A 16649-nucleotide genomic window follows, 5' to 3' on the forward strand; every position below is an offset into this window, starting at 1 on the left:
AAGGATAAAAATGAACACCAAATTTTACTTTTGAACTAAAATGTTACTGCTTAGCCTTTCCAGGCAGATTTGCCAATACTAATATTCTTTGATCAGACACAAATCTTATACTTGAGACTAAAACAGAAACGATACCCTAATTCTCTGTGCTACTGTGTTAAACATTGGCCTCTTATTGTTTGGTTTTATCTGTCTCTCTGTCTGACATTTGTGTGGTGTGTTTTTTTCCCTCTTTCTTTGGGACTAGTTCTGCCAGTATCTCAAATGTGTCACCTCTGATGGATTTTTCTCTTTTCCCTTTTCACCTTCCTTTTCTTTCCTTTTTTCTTTAACTGCCCACTTTGTTACAGGTGATCAAAGCCCTTCCAGTCCAGCCTCTCGGTGGCCGGGTGCTAACTATGGTAACAGAACTCTAGGTGTGTCTTTATTTCGCCACCTTTTTTAACCCAGACCCAGCACGATTGTTGGTCTTACACTGCACTGCTCCTGGCTGCGTAACTCACGTATCCTTCCTGTGAGAACATGAAATCAGAGCTGGTCTACAAAAAAGCAGAGTCCTGTGCTGAGTTGCTAATTATTTAATAGCAAATGACACTTTGGGCAGGATGAGATGTGTTTATCCATTCAGCATATATTAAAATGCGACATGGATAAACAAATTAAGATGTCTGTCTGTCATTTAATATTTTTTCCACATTTTAGGTGTCACATCTGGGAACCATTTTCCCCGTGTGTGAAAACCCTATCCCTTCCTCAGGTTTGGGTTATTCCTTCCCTTAAATCCAATATTCCAGTTAGTTCATAAACCCTGTTTGGTCCCTGGAGATTCCCATTCAAACTGTATTTTCTTATCGTACTCATCGTACTCCCGCTTTATCCGGGACCGGGTCGCGGGAGGCAGCAGACTCAGCAGAGACATCCAGACGTCCCTCTCCCCAGACACCTCCTCCAGTTCCTCCAGGGGGAGCCCAAGGCGTTACCAGGCCAGCCGAGAGACATAGTCCCTCCAGCGTGTCCTGGGCCGTCCCCTGGGCCTCCTCCCGGTGGGACGCGCCTGGAACACCTCCCGAGGAAGACGTCCAGGAGGCATCCGGTATAGATGCCCAAGCCACCTCAACTGGCTCCTCTCGATGTGGAGGAGCAGCGGCTCTACTCCGAGCCCCTCCCGGATGGCCGAGCCCCTCACCCTATCTCTAAGGGAGTGCCCGGCAACCCTACGGAGGAAACTAATTTCAGCCACTTGTATCCGGGATCTCGTTCTTTCGGTCATGACCCAATGTTCAAGTCATGGCCATAGGTGAGGGTAGGAACATAGACCGACCAGTAAATCGAGAGCTTCAATTTTCGGCTCAGCTCTCTCTTCACCACAACGGACCGGCACAGTGCCCCTATTACTGCAGCAGCCACACTGATCCGTCTGTTGATCTCCCGCTCCATTCTTCCCCCACTCGTGAACAAGACCCCGAAATACTCAAACTCCTCCACTTGAGGCAGGAACTCCCCTCCAACCTAAAGAGGACAAGCCACCCTTTTCCGGTCAAGAACCATGGCCTCGGACTTGGAGGAGCTGATCCTCATCCCAGCCGCTTCACACTCGGCTGCGACCCACCCCAGCGCATGCTGTAGGTCTTGGCTAGAGGAGGCCAGCAGGACCACGTCATCTGCAAAAAGAAGAGACTAAATCCACTGGTCCCCAAACCAGACCCCCTCCGGCCCTTGGCCGTGCCTAGAAATCCTGTCCATAAAAGTTATGAACAGGACCGGTGACAAAGGGCAGCCCAGCCAGAGTCCAACATGCACCGGGAACAGGTCCGACTTAGTGCCGGCAATGCAAACCAAACTCCTGCTCCGCTTGTACGTAGACCGGATGGCCCCTAGTAAAGGGCCCCCGATTCCATACTCCTGGAGCAACCCACATAGGGCATCATGAGGAACACAGTCGAATGCTTTCTCCAGGTCCACAAAACACATGTGGACCGGTTGGGCAAACTCCCATTAACCCTCGAGTACCCTGTAGAGGGTATAGAGCTGGTCCACTGTTCCACGGCCGGGACAAAAACCATCGGCCGGACTCTCCTCTCCAATACCCTGGCGTAGGCCTTACCAGGGAGGCTGAGGAGTGTGATCCCCCTGTAGTTGATTATGGACAATCCGTGACAAGCACAGAAGTCCAATAACAAAACACCACTGGGAGGCCATTCCTCCTGATCACGCCTCTCCAGGTGTCACTGTCGTTTTCCACGTGGGCGTTGAAGTCCCCCAGCAGAATAATGGAGTCCCTGGGAGGGGCACTATCCAGCACCCCCGACAGGGACCCCAAGAAGGCCAGGTACTCCGCACTACCACTTGGCCCATAGGCCGAAATGACAGTCAGAGACCTGTCCTCAACCCGAAGGCGCAGGGATGCGACCCTGTCATCCACTGGGGTAAACCCCAACATGACACGGCTGACCTGGGGGGCAACAAGCAAACCCACCCCGGCCAGTTGCCTCTCCCCGTGGGCCACTCCAGAGTAGAAGAGAGTCCAGCCCCTCTCAAGGAGATGGGTTCCAGAGCCCACGCTGTGCGTGGAGGCAAGCCCGACTATTCCTAGTCGATATCTCTCGACCTCCCGCACAAGCTCAGGCTCCTTCCCCCCCAGCGAGGTGACATGCCACGTCCCTAGAGCCAGCCTAAGCATCCGGGGATCGGGTGCCCGAGGTCTCCACCTTCGTCCACCGCCCAATCCTCTTTGCACCGGTCCCTCATGGTTCCCCCTGCTGGTGGTGGGCCCACTGGGGGATGGCCTCTCGTCTCTCGTTTGGGCTTGGGCCATCCGGGTCCTGCGAGGAGCAGCCCAGCCACCAGGTGCTCTCCAACGAGCCCCAACCCCAGGCCTAGCTCCAGGGTGGGACCCCGGCTCCGCCATACCGGGTGACGTCACGTGCCTCTATTTAGTAGTTGTCAAGAGGGGTTCTTGAACCGCTCTATGTCTGACCCGTCACCTGAAGCCTGTTTGCCATGGGAGCCTCCTTGAACCGCCACCTTAACGTGGTGGAGGGGTTTGAGTGCTCGAATGATCCTAGAGGCTATGTTGTCTGGGGCTTAAATGCCGCTGGTAGGGTCTGTATTTTATTGTCAAGGAAAAAAAAATAGTTCCCAGATTGTTTTGAGAGAACTTCGGACTTTGAAGATGATAGCTTAGTCGTGTGGTTTGTCCTCCATGTCAAAAAAGAAACAAAAACAAAACTTTGTAATTAAGATCTAAAATATTAGTGAAACAGAAACATTTTTTAGATGCTAATGATCATCTAAAAATGTTCTTCGACAACCACAGCTAAGATACACCTTTCACTGGGTGCGACTGTGGGCCGACTCAAGGCTACAAAGGTTAGCTTGCTAGCATGGTTATATGGCTGCCAGCATGGTTGACTTAAGCATTATCCCTTTCGCTACACTCGTTAAAGCTGGAAACAGACCCAAATCCTTAATCCAGCACAAAGTTTTTCAACCGCAACTATGACAATCTTTATCTTAAACTATATATTTATTCATAAAACAGCCCAATCCCAAACAAAAGGTTTACTGTTCTCTGCTGAACGCAACGAACAACTGCTAATAAAGGCTGAACTAACATCTTCAGTTGAATTAGAAACATAATCTTTAACTACAATTTGTTTCCTAAAAGTTAATATATTTCACATTGTTATAAATCCCTTATGCCTAAATTAGTCAAAGCACTCAGCACATTTTTCTGTATTGTGGATCAGCTTCAGTGGTTATATAGTTTTATTGTCTGTCCCGTTGCGCTGCATGGAAACCGAATGTGATCACTTCCTGTCTTATAGCAGTTTTAGGACATAATCTGTTGTGTTTTACTCACTGGCAATGTTTTTTTTTCTGTGTATGAGTAGACTTGCCACATATTTTTGTTGTAGATTTTATGCAACACCACACTAGATAGTGCGCTTTCTGAAGACTTGCAGGCTTTCATGCTTTACTGGCTGCTCGAATGTCGTATGTATGTTTTTATTGTTATATATCAATTGTGCATGACCAGATGTGTGTGTCTGGAGTGTGATGCTGAAAGAACTAAAAGAAAGGAGGCTCTGATAAGTTTATGGCAACTTTAAAATGGCTCTAATCAGATTAAGATATTATTTTAATCAAAAAGCTTTTACAGCTTATATATATATATATGGAGTATTAGCACTCTGGTGGTGGTGAGGAAGACTAATTTCATCTACAATAACAGCTTTAGGAGTTGGACTGGAGTTGGAAAGTATTTTCCTCAGCTGTCCACATTGGAAATACTGAGTGAAAAGTGTTGTGCTTGCTCATAAACCTCCAGACAAGCACTATTACATCCTGTGTTCCACATCCAATGAAGGCTGTCAAGGGTTAAGACTGTTATATGAGGGATGCCTTGACTTTAAATGACAAAGACGTGGGCAAACTAAATGGCTCCTAAAGAGGACACAACCTCAAACAAGGTAGTTTCAAGGTGAGAAGGTAACAAGGAAACGCTGACCAAATAAATTTACAACATAAGGCAGCAGGGTTTCTTTACATTGCATTAAGTTAAATTTAACAGTTTAAGACATATTTAAGTACATTATGATTTAGATTTTTGACCAATTTGAATTACAAAAATTAAATAACACACCTAATAACTTATATCAAGCTCACTTTATAATTTAAGCTGTAAATATACCTTTATCTACTTAAGTTGGAGTTTTCTTAAGCTCTGGGATGAGACTGAAGTCCTTTTATACCTATAATAGCACACTTAGCTTCAAACACAGTATACAGTAAGCTTCATAACTCTTATTCATGACAGATTTAACTATTGAAGATGTTAAATATACACTTTCTACATGAAATAGGAGTGGGCATGAACTTTGTAATTTTAGTTTCCTAAAAAACTAAAGCCTTACGCCAGTTCTACGGAGAACATTTTGTCAGGGGTTTGTGGAAAGGCTCAATGCCATCTTTGTTGCTGTAACTTGAACCTTCTTGATACTTTGACATTATTCCTCCATAGTTGCAGGGTCTTTAAAAGTCCTAAAAAGGTCTCAAACTTCATCTGAATTGTAGGCATCAAAAGATCTTAATTACATCCAAGTTTTCTGTGCTGTCCGAAATTATATTATTCTACATCTAAAAATTTGTATACGATTCTTCATTTATGTGTGTTTTACTTCTGGAAAATTAGGTGTTACTACACCGTGACAAAACAACAAGATACAGTGCAGCAAACAGAGCTGTTGAAAGAAACCTTTGGCCAGATAATTAGTTTCCCAAATGAGCCATTTGCAAAAGAATCCTGCTTGTAAATATGGCTCATTACAATGTGTTCAGGGGTTTAGATTAAACATGTTCTTCTCACGTTATCCACTAAAACCCTTTTCAACAACTAAGGATGTTAAGTCAGTTTTGATATCAATTTTTTTATTTAAAGCATAGTGCCCTTAAAAAGTTAGACGTTTTGACGTTGTGACTTGCAGGAACCGTGGAAATGGTCAACAGAAAAGTTAGTGACTACTGTGACGATTTACACCATACTAAAAAAAACTCTGAAGATCTTTGGTTGTCTATAAATGTGGATAGGAACAGCGCATATGATAGATATGTAGCACTTTTGCTATGACTCTGCGAACTATACGGGAAGGCACGCCTACCCTTCTTTGTTACAGACTTGCAGTAGATATCTAAACTTCTGTATGTCTTTGACCCATTTTTCAGGTGTTTCTTTGAGACATCAAAAATTATTTGGAGGTTTTATTTACTGTTAGACACTGTGCATCAAATTCTTCCCATAAACGTTGTGTCTTCCTAGCGACCAGTGGTTTTAAAGCCAGAGTTGTTTTGGATGGGTTGGTCCTCGTGATCCTGACTGAATTTTAAGGAGAAAGCTGTTGTCTTTGTGTTGGTTTAGCTGTGTTAGTATTTATATATTTTCATTCAGCATTTCTGTGTTTCCTCCCTGATCTGCTGGGATTGACAGCATTTTTCAATGTAATTTTTTCTACTGGTAAAAAGATGAATCTTGGAGCAGTTTTAACAGTCAGTGTGTCAAATTTATTCAATCCCGCCTGTCATGTCTGTTGTAATCTCATTCTTTAAAGCTTGATTAACCTCCTGTCATCCTTAAGCGAGCAACGTGTACCAGAGAGAGTCTGTCAGAGACGCAACAAGAATCTTCGCTAACGTCAAAAAGGAGCTCATTTAAAGCCAGCGTGCCATTCTTCTTCATCCTTTAGGCCATACTGCACTTCACCAATCTACCTCAAGTGTCATGCTGAGCACAGTCCTGGGCGCCGCCAGTCACAATTACACCCAATTCCAAAAGCATTTCCTATTTCCTTGTCTCCACTTTGTGTAAGATGGAAAATCTAACCCCCGGGGCCCTAGCCATGTGTTATGCAATTACACCAGCCATTCCTAATTCAACACAGAACTTGAATAGATTGATGGGGACCAGCAAAGCTGTGCTTCAACAGTGGGTTCATTTTCATTTCAAGAAGATTATTTGTGAAACTGTGAAGGCTTTAAATTAACGATATTTAAAGGTCTTTTTTTTTCATTTACACTGTCACGAAACTGACAATTGTCTTTAGTATATAAAATCTTCGTATTTTTAGTATGAGTAATTAAGCAATTTTAGCTGTTTGTCCATAAACCTTACTCTTCACTTGGACTTTAGCTTGGCTGTGGACTGCAGGTGTGGGTCAAAAATGACCTGAACACCTCCTTGAACATGTTTGCTGGGTTCCCTAATTGACTTTTGACAGACTGCAGAAAAAGTTTTATTTTTGCTTTTGTTAGTAAGCTTCTTGCCACTGTTCCCTAAAGACCAGATTTGTCGAGGGCACAACTAGCACTGGTTCTGTTGATTTACAGTGTCCCGTGAATGTCTTGTGTCTTCAGTTGTGACAGATGGCCGCTCAGACTAAGCCTGGTTCTACTGGAGGTTTCTTCCTGTTAAGAAAGGAGTTTCCGTTCCAATTCAAGATTCCTTATTGTCATTATGTCACCATAATGAAATTTAGCTGAGACCTGGCTCAAAAGATACACATGTAGATTATAGACCATGACAAAATTTACATAATTTAAAAACACTTAGAGAACATATGTACATGGAATGTGGCATGTAATATTTAGTATTTACATAAAGTGCAGCTTGTGCTGAAACAGTCTGAGATGGGAAGGTGGTTTGTTTGATTTTCAGCAGGGATGTTTAGTGTCTGCCTGCAGGGGGACAGTGGTCTTCACTGTTTTGAGAAAGAAACCTGTTTCTGAGTCTATTTCTTCTGGCTGTGACGTTCCTAAATCGTCTTCCTGACGGAAGTGGAACAAACAGTGCATTGCCCAGGTGGGTGTGGTCTGTAGCAATGTGTCTGGCCCTTTTCTGGACTCGTGCCGCATAAATCAGTCCAGATCAAGTAGACAACACCCCACAATCCCGTGCTGTCCTCACAACCTGTGCTAAATCCTTTTTCTCCTGTTGGGCCGACCAAGCTGCACGTTACCACGGTGATGCGGTCTCTGTTGTCCTCTTTCCAGACTGGGAAAACTGCTCCACTCGACTTTGTAGACACAGCGTCTCTGTAGGGACGTCTCTGGAACACAATTTGCTTCTGCAGGCCTCAGAGAGACAGTCAAGCCAGGCTTGTACCTTAATTCCCGTTCATAATTGAATCTACCGGATACACAGACAGTAATTCATTTTTTCTGTACTTATCTTAGTGCATATGATCGATGATCGTATGACACTCTTGGATCCAGTTGAAGAGTTTATGTCTGTTTGCCAGCAAAGAGACATTAGTGCGCGGGGTCTCTCTGTCCAGGTCCCTGTGTGACCCGTGTAGAAGAGGCAGGATGTAGCAAGAGCGGTGCTTTTATTTGGACAGTGACGTCACAGGAAGTCCGCATTTACCCCGTTTCATGGCTGTGCCGGAAGTACATTAATGCAATTTATTTTGAAAGTTCCAGGAAAGTTTGTACTGCCCTTTTACGTTGTAACCATGGCTGTGGGTCCCAACATTAATGAGTTCACTTCTGGAGGCAAGTGGTTGTGTTCTGGATTTTAGTTAGAGGTATCAGAGTAAAAGAGGCTAAATAAAAATGCACACCACATTTTTTGAGTTTTCTCTGTACAAATAAAAACCTGCCAGACTTTTATTTGTTAGATTTATTTTTTGTAGCATAAACAGGATTTCATTTTTTTTAAAAGTGAGAAACCTCAATGTTTTATCTCCTATTCCCTTTCTTGTAAGACAGTTACCAGGGAATCTGGCAGGAGATTGGTGGGTATAGAGCAGGAGCCTCTCATACATCCTGGCTCATTGATTTTCGGTCAGAGATGAAAGCCACAGACTCACTAGGTCTTTCATACTGGGGTGGGGGGCATCCCAAAAGACACATCAATCAGATTTCAAAGAGAGCCAAGCCAATCCTATTTATTTACTGCCTTTTCAATGTCATTACAATCCCAAACCAGGGTCCCTCTTACCTTCCCTCTCTGCACCAGTTACCAGTGCTATCTTGCTTCACCTTCACAAGCCAGTCCATCAAAAGTTCCTTCGTCTGTTCCAAACTGAAGCAAAATCTTCAGTTAGGAGACCTCCTAACTATATACGTGGATTTTGTTTTGTATAATTTCCGCTATATTTGCAAATAGTGGGGCAAACATATTTAAATTAAGCCCCTAATGAGGTAAAAGCTCATGTTATACGTATTAGAAATCTGGCATCATATTTTCTAATATAGTCATCGCCCTGGGCACAACGCGATGAAATAGCTTGTGTTTTCTTGGCAGGGATGCTCTTCACTTCTCCTTGCATTAGATTAAACTAACATAATGCCATAAAATAAGAGGTTACCACATCTAATCAACAATGAGAAATCCTGTTGGCCTACTGCACTTCTCCAGGCTTCTGGAAAATGACAAACCAGTAGGAAATCGACTTTTAAAGGAGGAAGATCTCAAAGAGCAAATGCTGCCTTGTCTGTTTCAGGGAGAAGTTCATCAGAAAAGGCTAATAAACACTTATTATGTTAATGACTATAACAGGCCGCTTTAGGACATGTTTGACATTACACAAATGATAATGCTTGTTCAGCAAGGTTTTTTTTTCTTGTCTAATTGCTTGAAAACCAACAGTTAATACAGTCGGTCAGGTCAGAAAGTAACCCCTCTTGTAAGTTAACTGTTTTCTCTCATGAGAAACAAATGCCCCCACTTTTTGTGGTGAATAGTTAACAAAATGAATTCAACTACATTGAATTTGCTATTTAAGAGATGTTTGTGGAGATAAGGAATATGCCAGTGTTCCCCTATGTTGGTTAGCTGAATTGTGATCTCTTTAACACCTATTCTCCTTATGTCTCTTTGCTATCAGCATCACCTTGATCTGATGAACCACACTACGTACTGATTTGGCAGCTATTTTCCATCTTCTTCTCAATCATGAAAAAAATCAGACATTTTGTCTCTTAAATTAAATAACAAGAAGCGATAGTGATCGTAATTCCCTCGGCAATTAATTTGCTCACAGATGTGTTGTACCTATTGTTTTATCTTACTGTGTTGTCTATCAGCCTCCCTGGCAGTTGTTCTCCTCCGCAGCTTCTCATACAGACACTGCAGCTAGTGGCACATATCAGATATGTACTGCTGCTGCAGGGCGTCTCCGAGTCGAGGGCTTTGCCTTCGCAACTTTTGGCCTCTACTGCAGGGTGCTGATAGATGTTATTCATTGGGGCTGCCCTCACGGCACTCCTACAGGAAGAGGAGCTAACATGATTTGGGGCAAAGAGACCCATAGGGTTTCATGCTACAGCTTAGTAGATGTGAGATATCATTAGAGTAGATGAGAAAACCATTGTCTAGAGACGTGCTGCTTGAAACCTATCACCTGTTTCCTATAGATAAGGATGTTTATTAACTACCAAAGAGAGAGTCAGATGAAAATGAATTTAAATTCAGTTAAGTTTAGTCATTTAGCTCCAATTCACCACAAATGTCGACTCTAGGCACAGAAAGTAAAATCTAACCATGAAGACAGATTCCATTCAATGATACATTGCCCAATCTGATCCTAAATGTAAATAAAGACAGTTTAATTCAACCTTATTTGCCAATTGGTCAAAAGTTATCCACATAAGGAAGTGAGGTCAATGGCATCAGGTCACTGACTTTGCAGCAATCCCTCCACCTGAGCAGACATGTTGGAACTATTAGGTGTTTTTACTTGGCTACAGGCTCATCACAATTGGACTGTATGAAAGACAGTTTGATGACGTTAGGCCCTTTTCTTAGCTTCCTGTTTCAGAAGGATTATGTAATGGTAACTGTCTACATTTGACTTATATTGTCTATTCATTGGTGCAGAACAGCATTGGTATCAGAAGTGTTCAGTGCCTGCCCCCTGGACCAATCTTAAACACCCAACCCCCATAAAGCTGTTCACTACCTCATCCTATTTACTAACTTCCAAGCATTTGCACTGAGTAGTGAGTGTGTATTACTCCCTCTCCAAACAATATTGGCTTTCAAGTATGTGGGCAGTTAAGAAAGGTCACCCCAAGTGTAAATTGTCAATAGTGGATCAATTTTGGAGGACAAATGTGCTTTGGAAGGCCCCATAATGGAAGGTTTTATCTTATTTTTACCCAGGGCACATTCCCACAATAAGATTGATGCCACTCATCATTTGATGAATTCCTAATAGACCTATAAACTTGCAGAGCTTAAAGACAAAGGAATGCCTGTGAAAGCCAAATATAGGGAAGGCAATAGGACCATCCCACCAGCTGAAATATTACCCTCATATAATTCCAATGGAATCTCGCCCAAGCTATCATGCTTAGTGCTGAAGGATGGGCAACTTGTGTCGGTTGAATTAAACCTTATTTATCGCTCATTAGGCATACAGCGGGGCCAACTGATGATCAGAGGGAAAATAATGTGCAGTGGAATAGAATGCCATCCTGCATGGTTATGAATTTCTCCAACAATAAGACACGGTGCCATAATCAAATCCTTTTCTCTTTCCTGTCACACTTTTTTCCTCCCTTAACATGATATGACTATTATTAAAATATAAGTTATAAAGTCCAGGTGGATGTTTGCCAGCTATAATCTTACAACCTGTAAGCCAGAAAGTAACAGAATTAATATTTCACTTCTCTTCTTGGTAGAATTGATGTGATGATTTGTAATATTGAGGCATAAAAGGACTATGTACCTGGCAGTGACTGATTATGGTAATTCCTTTAAATACAAAGACAAGATATGCAGAAACATTGTTTAATGTTCTTTTCAGCAGGTCGTATCAGTCCAACACGTATTAGAGCAGGAAAATTGAGGTAATCTCAGTATATGTGACTCACTTACTTTTAAATAGCTTGATACTGTTACTCATCCTCCTTTTTTAAAAGTAGCGTCACAATAAATTAAACATGTTTAACTGCAGGTTTATTCAATCCCTCTTACTTTCCAAAGTGCAAGAAAGATGAGATTGCAAACTTTTTGTCATTTAACCTTTCTAGACCTTAATAATTATAATAATTTTCTACCAAAGTAAGGCATGAATAATTAGTTAAAAGAAAATGATTTGTACTGTAAAACTTTTTTGCCTTAGTTTGCCTCTTCCTTTCTGTGTTTTTGCAAGCTTTTTACAAAATTAGGATCCAATGTTTTTCAATCCTGAAATTTCATCATTGTAACAATGTTTACAGTGTCAGCCATTTATATAGCATAATCTCACTTTGTAAAATCTAAAGAAATTCAGCCTTTGGTTTAAACACAGGTCAACTCCCAATGAGATACAGAGAGAGGGATCTTTCACTATCCTTTGCACAAACTCTCAAGATGGTCCATAGTGCTGGATTCTACAGGATTTAGGTCTTGGTGCTGAAACAACAATGGATAAAGGTTGATTTTGTGTCTAATGAGCCACTTCTGTACTGTACTTTGAATCTTTATCTTTCTGAAAGACCCAGTGATGATTTATTTTTGGATTTCTGTCAGAGTCCACAAAATCTTTGTCATCTGTAACTCTTCAAAGAGTTAATGATACTATGGACTCTAATAAGGTTCCCAGAGACAAACAGGCCCACAGCATCACAGACACAGTAGGTCTGGTTGCTTTTCAATATATTTATTCCATGTTTAAACCCTGACCCGCCAAGAGTTTGTTTCTTAGTCTTACGGTGGTTATGGAGCCTTGGTGACCCTAAGATGTCACACTTTGGTGGAGTTTTTAAGCTCCCTTACCACATCCAAGGTAATTGTCAGTGTCCAGAACAAATGGGCCTCTGTGTCACATTATGTGTATATACACGGGGAAACAAAGCCTTGGCTTACTAATTAAAAGTTCCTAGAGACTGTTCAACTGAAAGTCAGGCAAAAATTTGAAAGTTCTTTAGTTACATTTATCTAAAAAGAACTGTTTGATTTTTCAGTGTAAGTTTATGCTGCTGCAATAAAAGATAAATGTGTAAGCTCACAGGAGTTTGTTGATGCTTATGTGCACACGTTTAACTCCCCAACATCTTCAAAGGTTCGTGTGAATGTTGCCATTATCAATTAGCTTTACTCACCTAGAGACAAGAAAACAATACGATCAAACAAATAAAACTATAGGGAATGACTTAAAACTGTGACTGTCCTCTTATGTGAAACATGTAAAATGCAAAAAGTAGGCATATAGACTGGAGTTATAATTGTAGTCCCAGAAAGGAGGACGTGGACATGAGAGGGGGTGGAAAATGGAAAGCTATCAGTAAAATGTAGTGTGTGTTCTGTGTTTAAGTAATGATACTGCTAAATAAAGTAAAGAGAATGCCTGGGTTAAAGTAAAGAAAGTACAATAGCAAAAAAAAAAACTAACAAACAGTGTACCTATATTCTTACACACAAACAAATGCATTCCCATACAGAGTGAACAATCAGCAAGAATGCTGCCTACTCTCAGGCTGGCCTGCCTCCAGTCAAGCATGATTTCGCTTGACATGCTTCCATCACTAATGCTGACTGATGCCCATTTGCTATGCTCCTCATATTTATTTATTTATCTGTTTATTTGTGTCAACTTTATTTATTGATGTGCCTCAAGGATGCTGTTAGATGGAAAATATCCATTTGTCCATATTGGGCAGTTAGGGAAGAGAAAGGCTGCACACGTGAATGAACAAAAGACAGAGGAAGGATGGAGTTCAGCTTTTTTATTTAGATCCCAGCAGCTAAAATAGCTATTCCTGTTCAAGTAATGGAAATTTGCCATGCCCATTTAGTTACTTTGTACTAATCCCATTGGTTTAGCCCCTTCTCTATATTTTCTCTCTTCTATCTTTTACTCTTAAGGCTTTTATTTGGTTAGTGTTTGATGGAGGAATTTGAGTGGGGTCAAATTACCTTTCTCTTAGCTTTAGCAGCACTCTCAGCCTTATTAGGTTCATGCAGCACATTGCTGTTGTCCTGGTCCTGCATTTTAGCTGGACATCAAATGGTCTTTTTTTCCTTTAAAGCCCTGTTCACAATACGTCCCATTTTCTGTTTGAGTCAATAATTAGATTTTTGGATGGTGGCCTTATATTTTGTCATAGCCGCACACTGGTAGAAAATGCCCTCTTAGTTGTGATTCTGATGATGCAATTATAGCTTAATGAGTGTATAATGAATATAATTGTTTATTTACATAGTGACAGATTTGTTGTTGTAATCTGCAGAGGGAATAGCGGTGATAATTACCTACTCATTTGCAGTTTGAGATCATTGGCGTTGAAGGGTTTCATCTCTGGACAGAGGTTTTCGGGAGGTCCATCTGTCCACTGCTGCAGATTAAACACACGTATTAAAATTATTTTCATATAACATCCTATAAATGTGTTACCTTATTCGAACAGATAACTTAAAAATAATTGTCATCCAGAGAAAAATTTTAATGACATTATTCTATTAAGGGCCAACCAGTTTTGAAAGACAGTATACCCCAATAAAGTATTTGTATTCCTTTAACTTTTACACATTTCTTTATGTTACAACCTTTAAAAATCATCCAGTGAATATCATCCAAAATAGAACAACACAAAGTAGCACAAAATGGTTGAGTGGCCGGAAAACAACACGATTTAAATCAAATCTCGAACTCACCTAATTAGTAAATAGTCCCCTGGTGTGTAATTTAATCTCAGTAGAAGTCCAGCTGTTCTGTGAAGGCATCAGATGTTCGTCAGACAACATTAGACAACCAGCAGCATCTCAAAGACCAAGGAAGGCAGCAGACAGGTCCAGAATAAAGCTGTAGAGATGTTTTAAGCAGGGTTGGGTTATTAAACAATATTCCCAACTTTAAACATCTTACAGAGCTCTGTTCCATCTATCATCTAGAAATTTCATAGGAAAGTGTATGATACAACTGCAAACCTACCAACACATGGTTGTCCACCTAAACTGAGAGGCCAGGCAGGAAAGCATTAGAGAAGCAGCTTAGAGTGTCGACAGGACAACTATCAGTCATGCAATACACAAATATTATCTTTATGGAGGTGGACAAAAATATTGTTTAAAGAAAGCCTTAAGAGTGGGATGCAACAAACACAGAAGAAGGTGGTTTGGTCAGATGAGACTGAAAATCTCACCCCTCACACCTTTCTCGTTTTTATTTGTAAAAAACAAACAAATTAAAAACCATATTTTAATTCCTTCAACTTCACATTTATGCTCTACTTTGTTAGTCTATCACATACAAATACCTTTTAAGTACATTGATGTTTGCAGTTTTACAGTGAAAATGTTCAAGGAGTGTAAATGTTCTTGGAAGGCACTGTTCAAAAATTTGGGTCTGGGAAAAAAAAAATCCCAAAAACAGAATTTGTTTTTGGTCCCTGCACTAACAGTCACAACACATCTATTATTTTACTGAGAGCTTAGAAAATGAGTCTTAAGATTCCTAAAATATTTTACCACATACCTTTACAAGCCACGAGAGGCTGCCACACCTCCTCCTCAGCTGGAGAAGATTGACATCAGCCCCTTTGAGTTTATCTCAATTCACACACATCAGTTTTTGTTGTGCTCAGAAGCATCTGGGGAGGAGGATGGGATGGCGTGGTGGAGGTAAACAAGAAGGGAACACAACAGTTTAGCATTCATGAATTCAAGAAATTACAATGTTAGGCCCCCCTAGAGATGACTAATATGTGAACCTTAAAAATAGACAGTTTGCCACAGTATGGGCTCCCTACCTCCAGTGAATTAGAACTGAGTAAATACATACGGGAATATACAGATTTATTATTTGGAATTTGAGAATACAGTTTGGTTAAAGTAAGTATACCTACTAAGAGTTGGGGTTTTTTTGTGTCTCGACATGAAAGAAATAATCTGATCTGATAAGGCTTAAAATTAAACACATGGCACAGTAAACCTTGTATTATTAGTGTTGTCCAAATAAGTCTGCGTTTTTGCTCTTTTGCTGTTTTGCAGTTCACAGTATTGCATCTCATATTCCACAGTGACCTTGTCTGTATTTTCACCCCTTGCCAGTCTTGCGTCCATCCTTAATGTTTTTCCCTTGTCGGATGGCCTCAAAAATGTTTTGGAAACAGCATTTCTGAATGGATGAACAACAGAAAAAGATTCACCAAAATCATACCTCATATCTCTCTAGTTAGTCACCATGTTAACAAACACCTACATACTACAGAACAACAAAATAAAGCAAAAGTTGTGTCTGCTGCTTTTCTTATTCTATCACAGTTTCTGGAGTTACCTTCCTTTCTTTGTAATTTTTTAAGCGTTGTTTGTTAATTTTGGAGGTATTTTTGCATAAACCTATTCAGATACAGAGAAATTGATTTGCACCTCTGGTAAAGATGTGTAAAGAGACTTAAAATAAACACATCTTTACTTGCAGTACCATAACCCCACACTGGAAATTGTAAAGCAGTCACCTTTAATTTGAGTACGTTTAGTACTCAAACCGTGGAAGGTTTTATCCATGTTGATGCAGTTTCTCTGCATCTAAACTGGTCTGATTTGCATGTTCTGTCTCTAATATGAAGATGTGGAAGTGACTAAACGTACGGCAGCCGTGGTTTAGGTTTAAAGCTGAATGAGGTTTCTGAGTTTGTAACATCTCCAGCCCTGAAGGCATTGAAAACTAAGTAAAAGATAAAGCTGCACACTACATTACCTTAGCTATTATTATTTTTCTTTCTACTCCAGACGAGTTTCTGTCTGCGGCTCAGGTCACTGTTGCCCCAGGGTAGATTACGGCAGATGGGAGCTGGGATGCTACTTTAGATTTCCAACAAGTAGGCAGAGTGTGTGCCTGTATGGGTTCATATACATTTATTCTTTGTGCAGGCAGGCGGTGTTTTAGGTAGTTTCTGTTTGTTTGATTGCATGTATCTGATTATATGTAGTTAGGCTGCACATTCGTTTGCAGATCTGCAGTTGACCTGATTTTCAGTTTCGCAGTGTGACTCACACAGGTTGGGCTTTTAAAGAACAAGCAGACTAAAAACCACATAAGTGTTGCCTAACACACACATACACACACACACACCTAGCAGTAGTGCAGCTCAATATCCATGCAAATCCACATTTACAGCTTGCATGTGCATGAATATTATGTGATAGCTAAAAATAGCATTTC

General features: G+C 41.0%; 1 protein-coding gene across 5 annotated transcripts in view; it reads left to right on the forward strand.

Moving 5' to 3' along the window:
• diaph2 (diaphanous-related formin 2) overlaps positions 1-16649 on the forward strand; it is a 555642-nt gene that overhangs the window by 487699 nt on the left and 51294 nt on the right. For 3 of the 5 annotated variants that reach the window (XM_047353019.1, XM_047353021.1, XM_047353020.1), the window contains one exon: positions 351-416. The exons of 1 other annotated variant lie outside the window; for it this stretch is intronic. In XM_047353019.1, coding sequence (XP_047208975.1) covers positions 351-416 — 66 coding nt within the window. The remainder of the gene's footprint in view (positions 1-350; positions 417-16649) is intronic. One more of the 5 variants, XM_047353022.1, reaches the window with a different exon arrangement.

The sequence above is a fragment of the Girardinichthys multiradiatus genome, chromosome 23 (assembly GCF_021462225.1).
Source record: "Girardinichthys multiradiatus isolate DD_20200921_A chromosome 23, DD_fGirMul_XY1, whole genome shotgun sequence".
Classification (NCBI taxonomy): Eukaryota; Metazoa; Chordata; class Actinopteri; order Cyprinodontiformes; family Goodeidae; genus Girardinichthys; species Girardinichthys multiradiatus.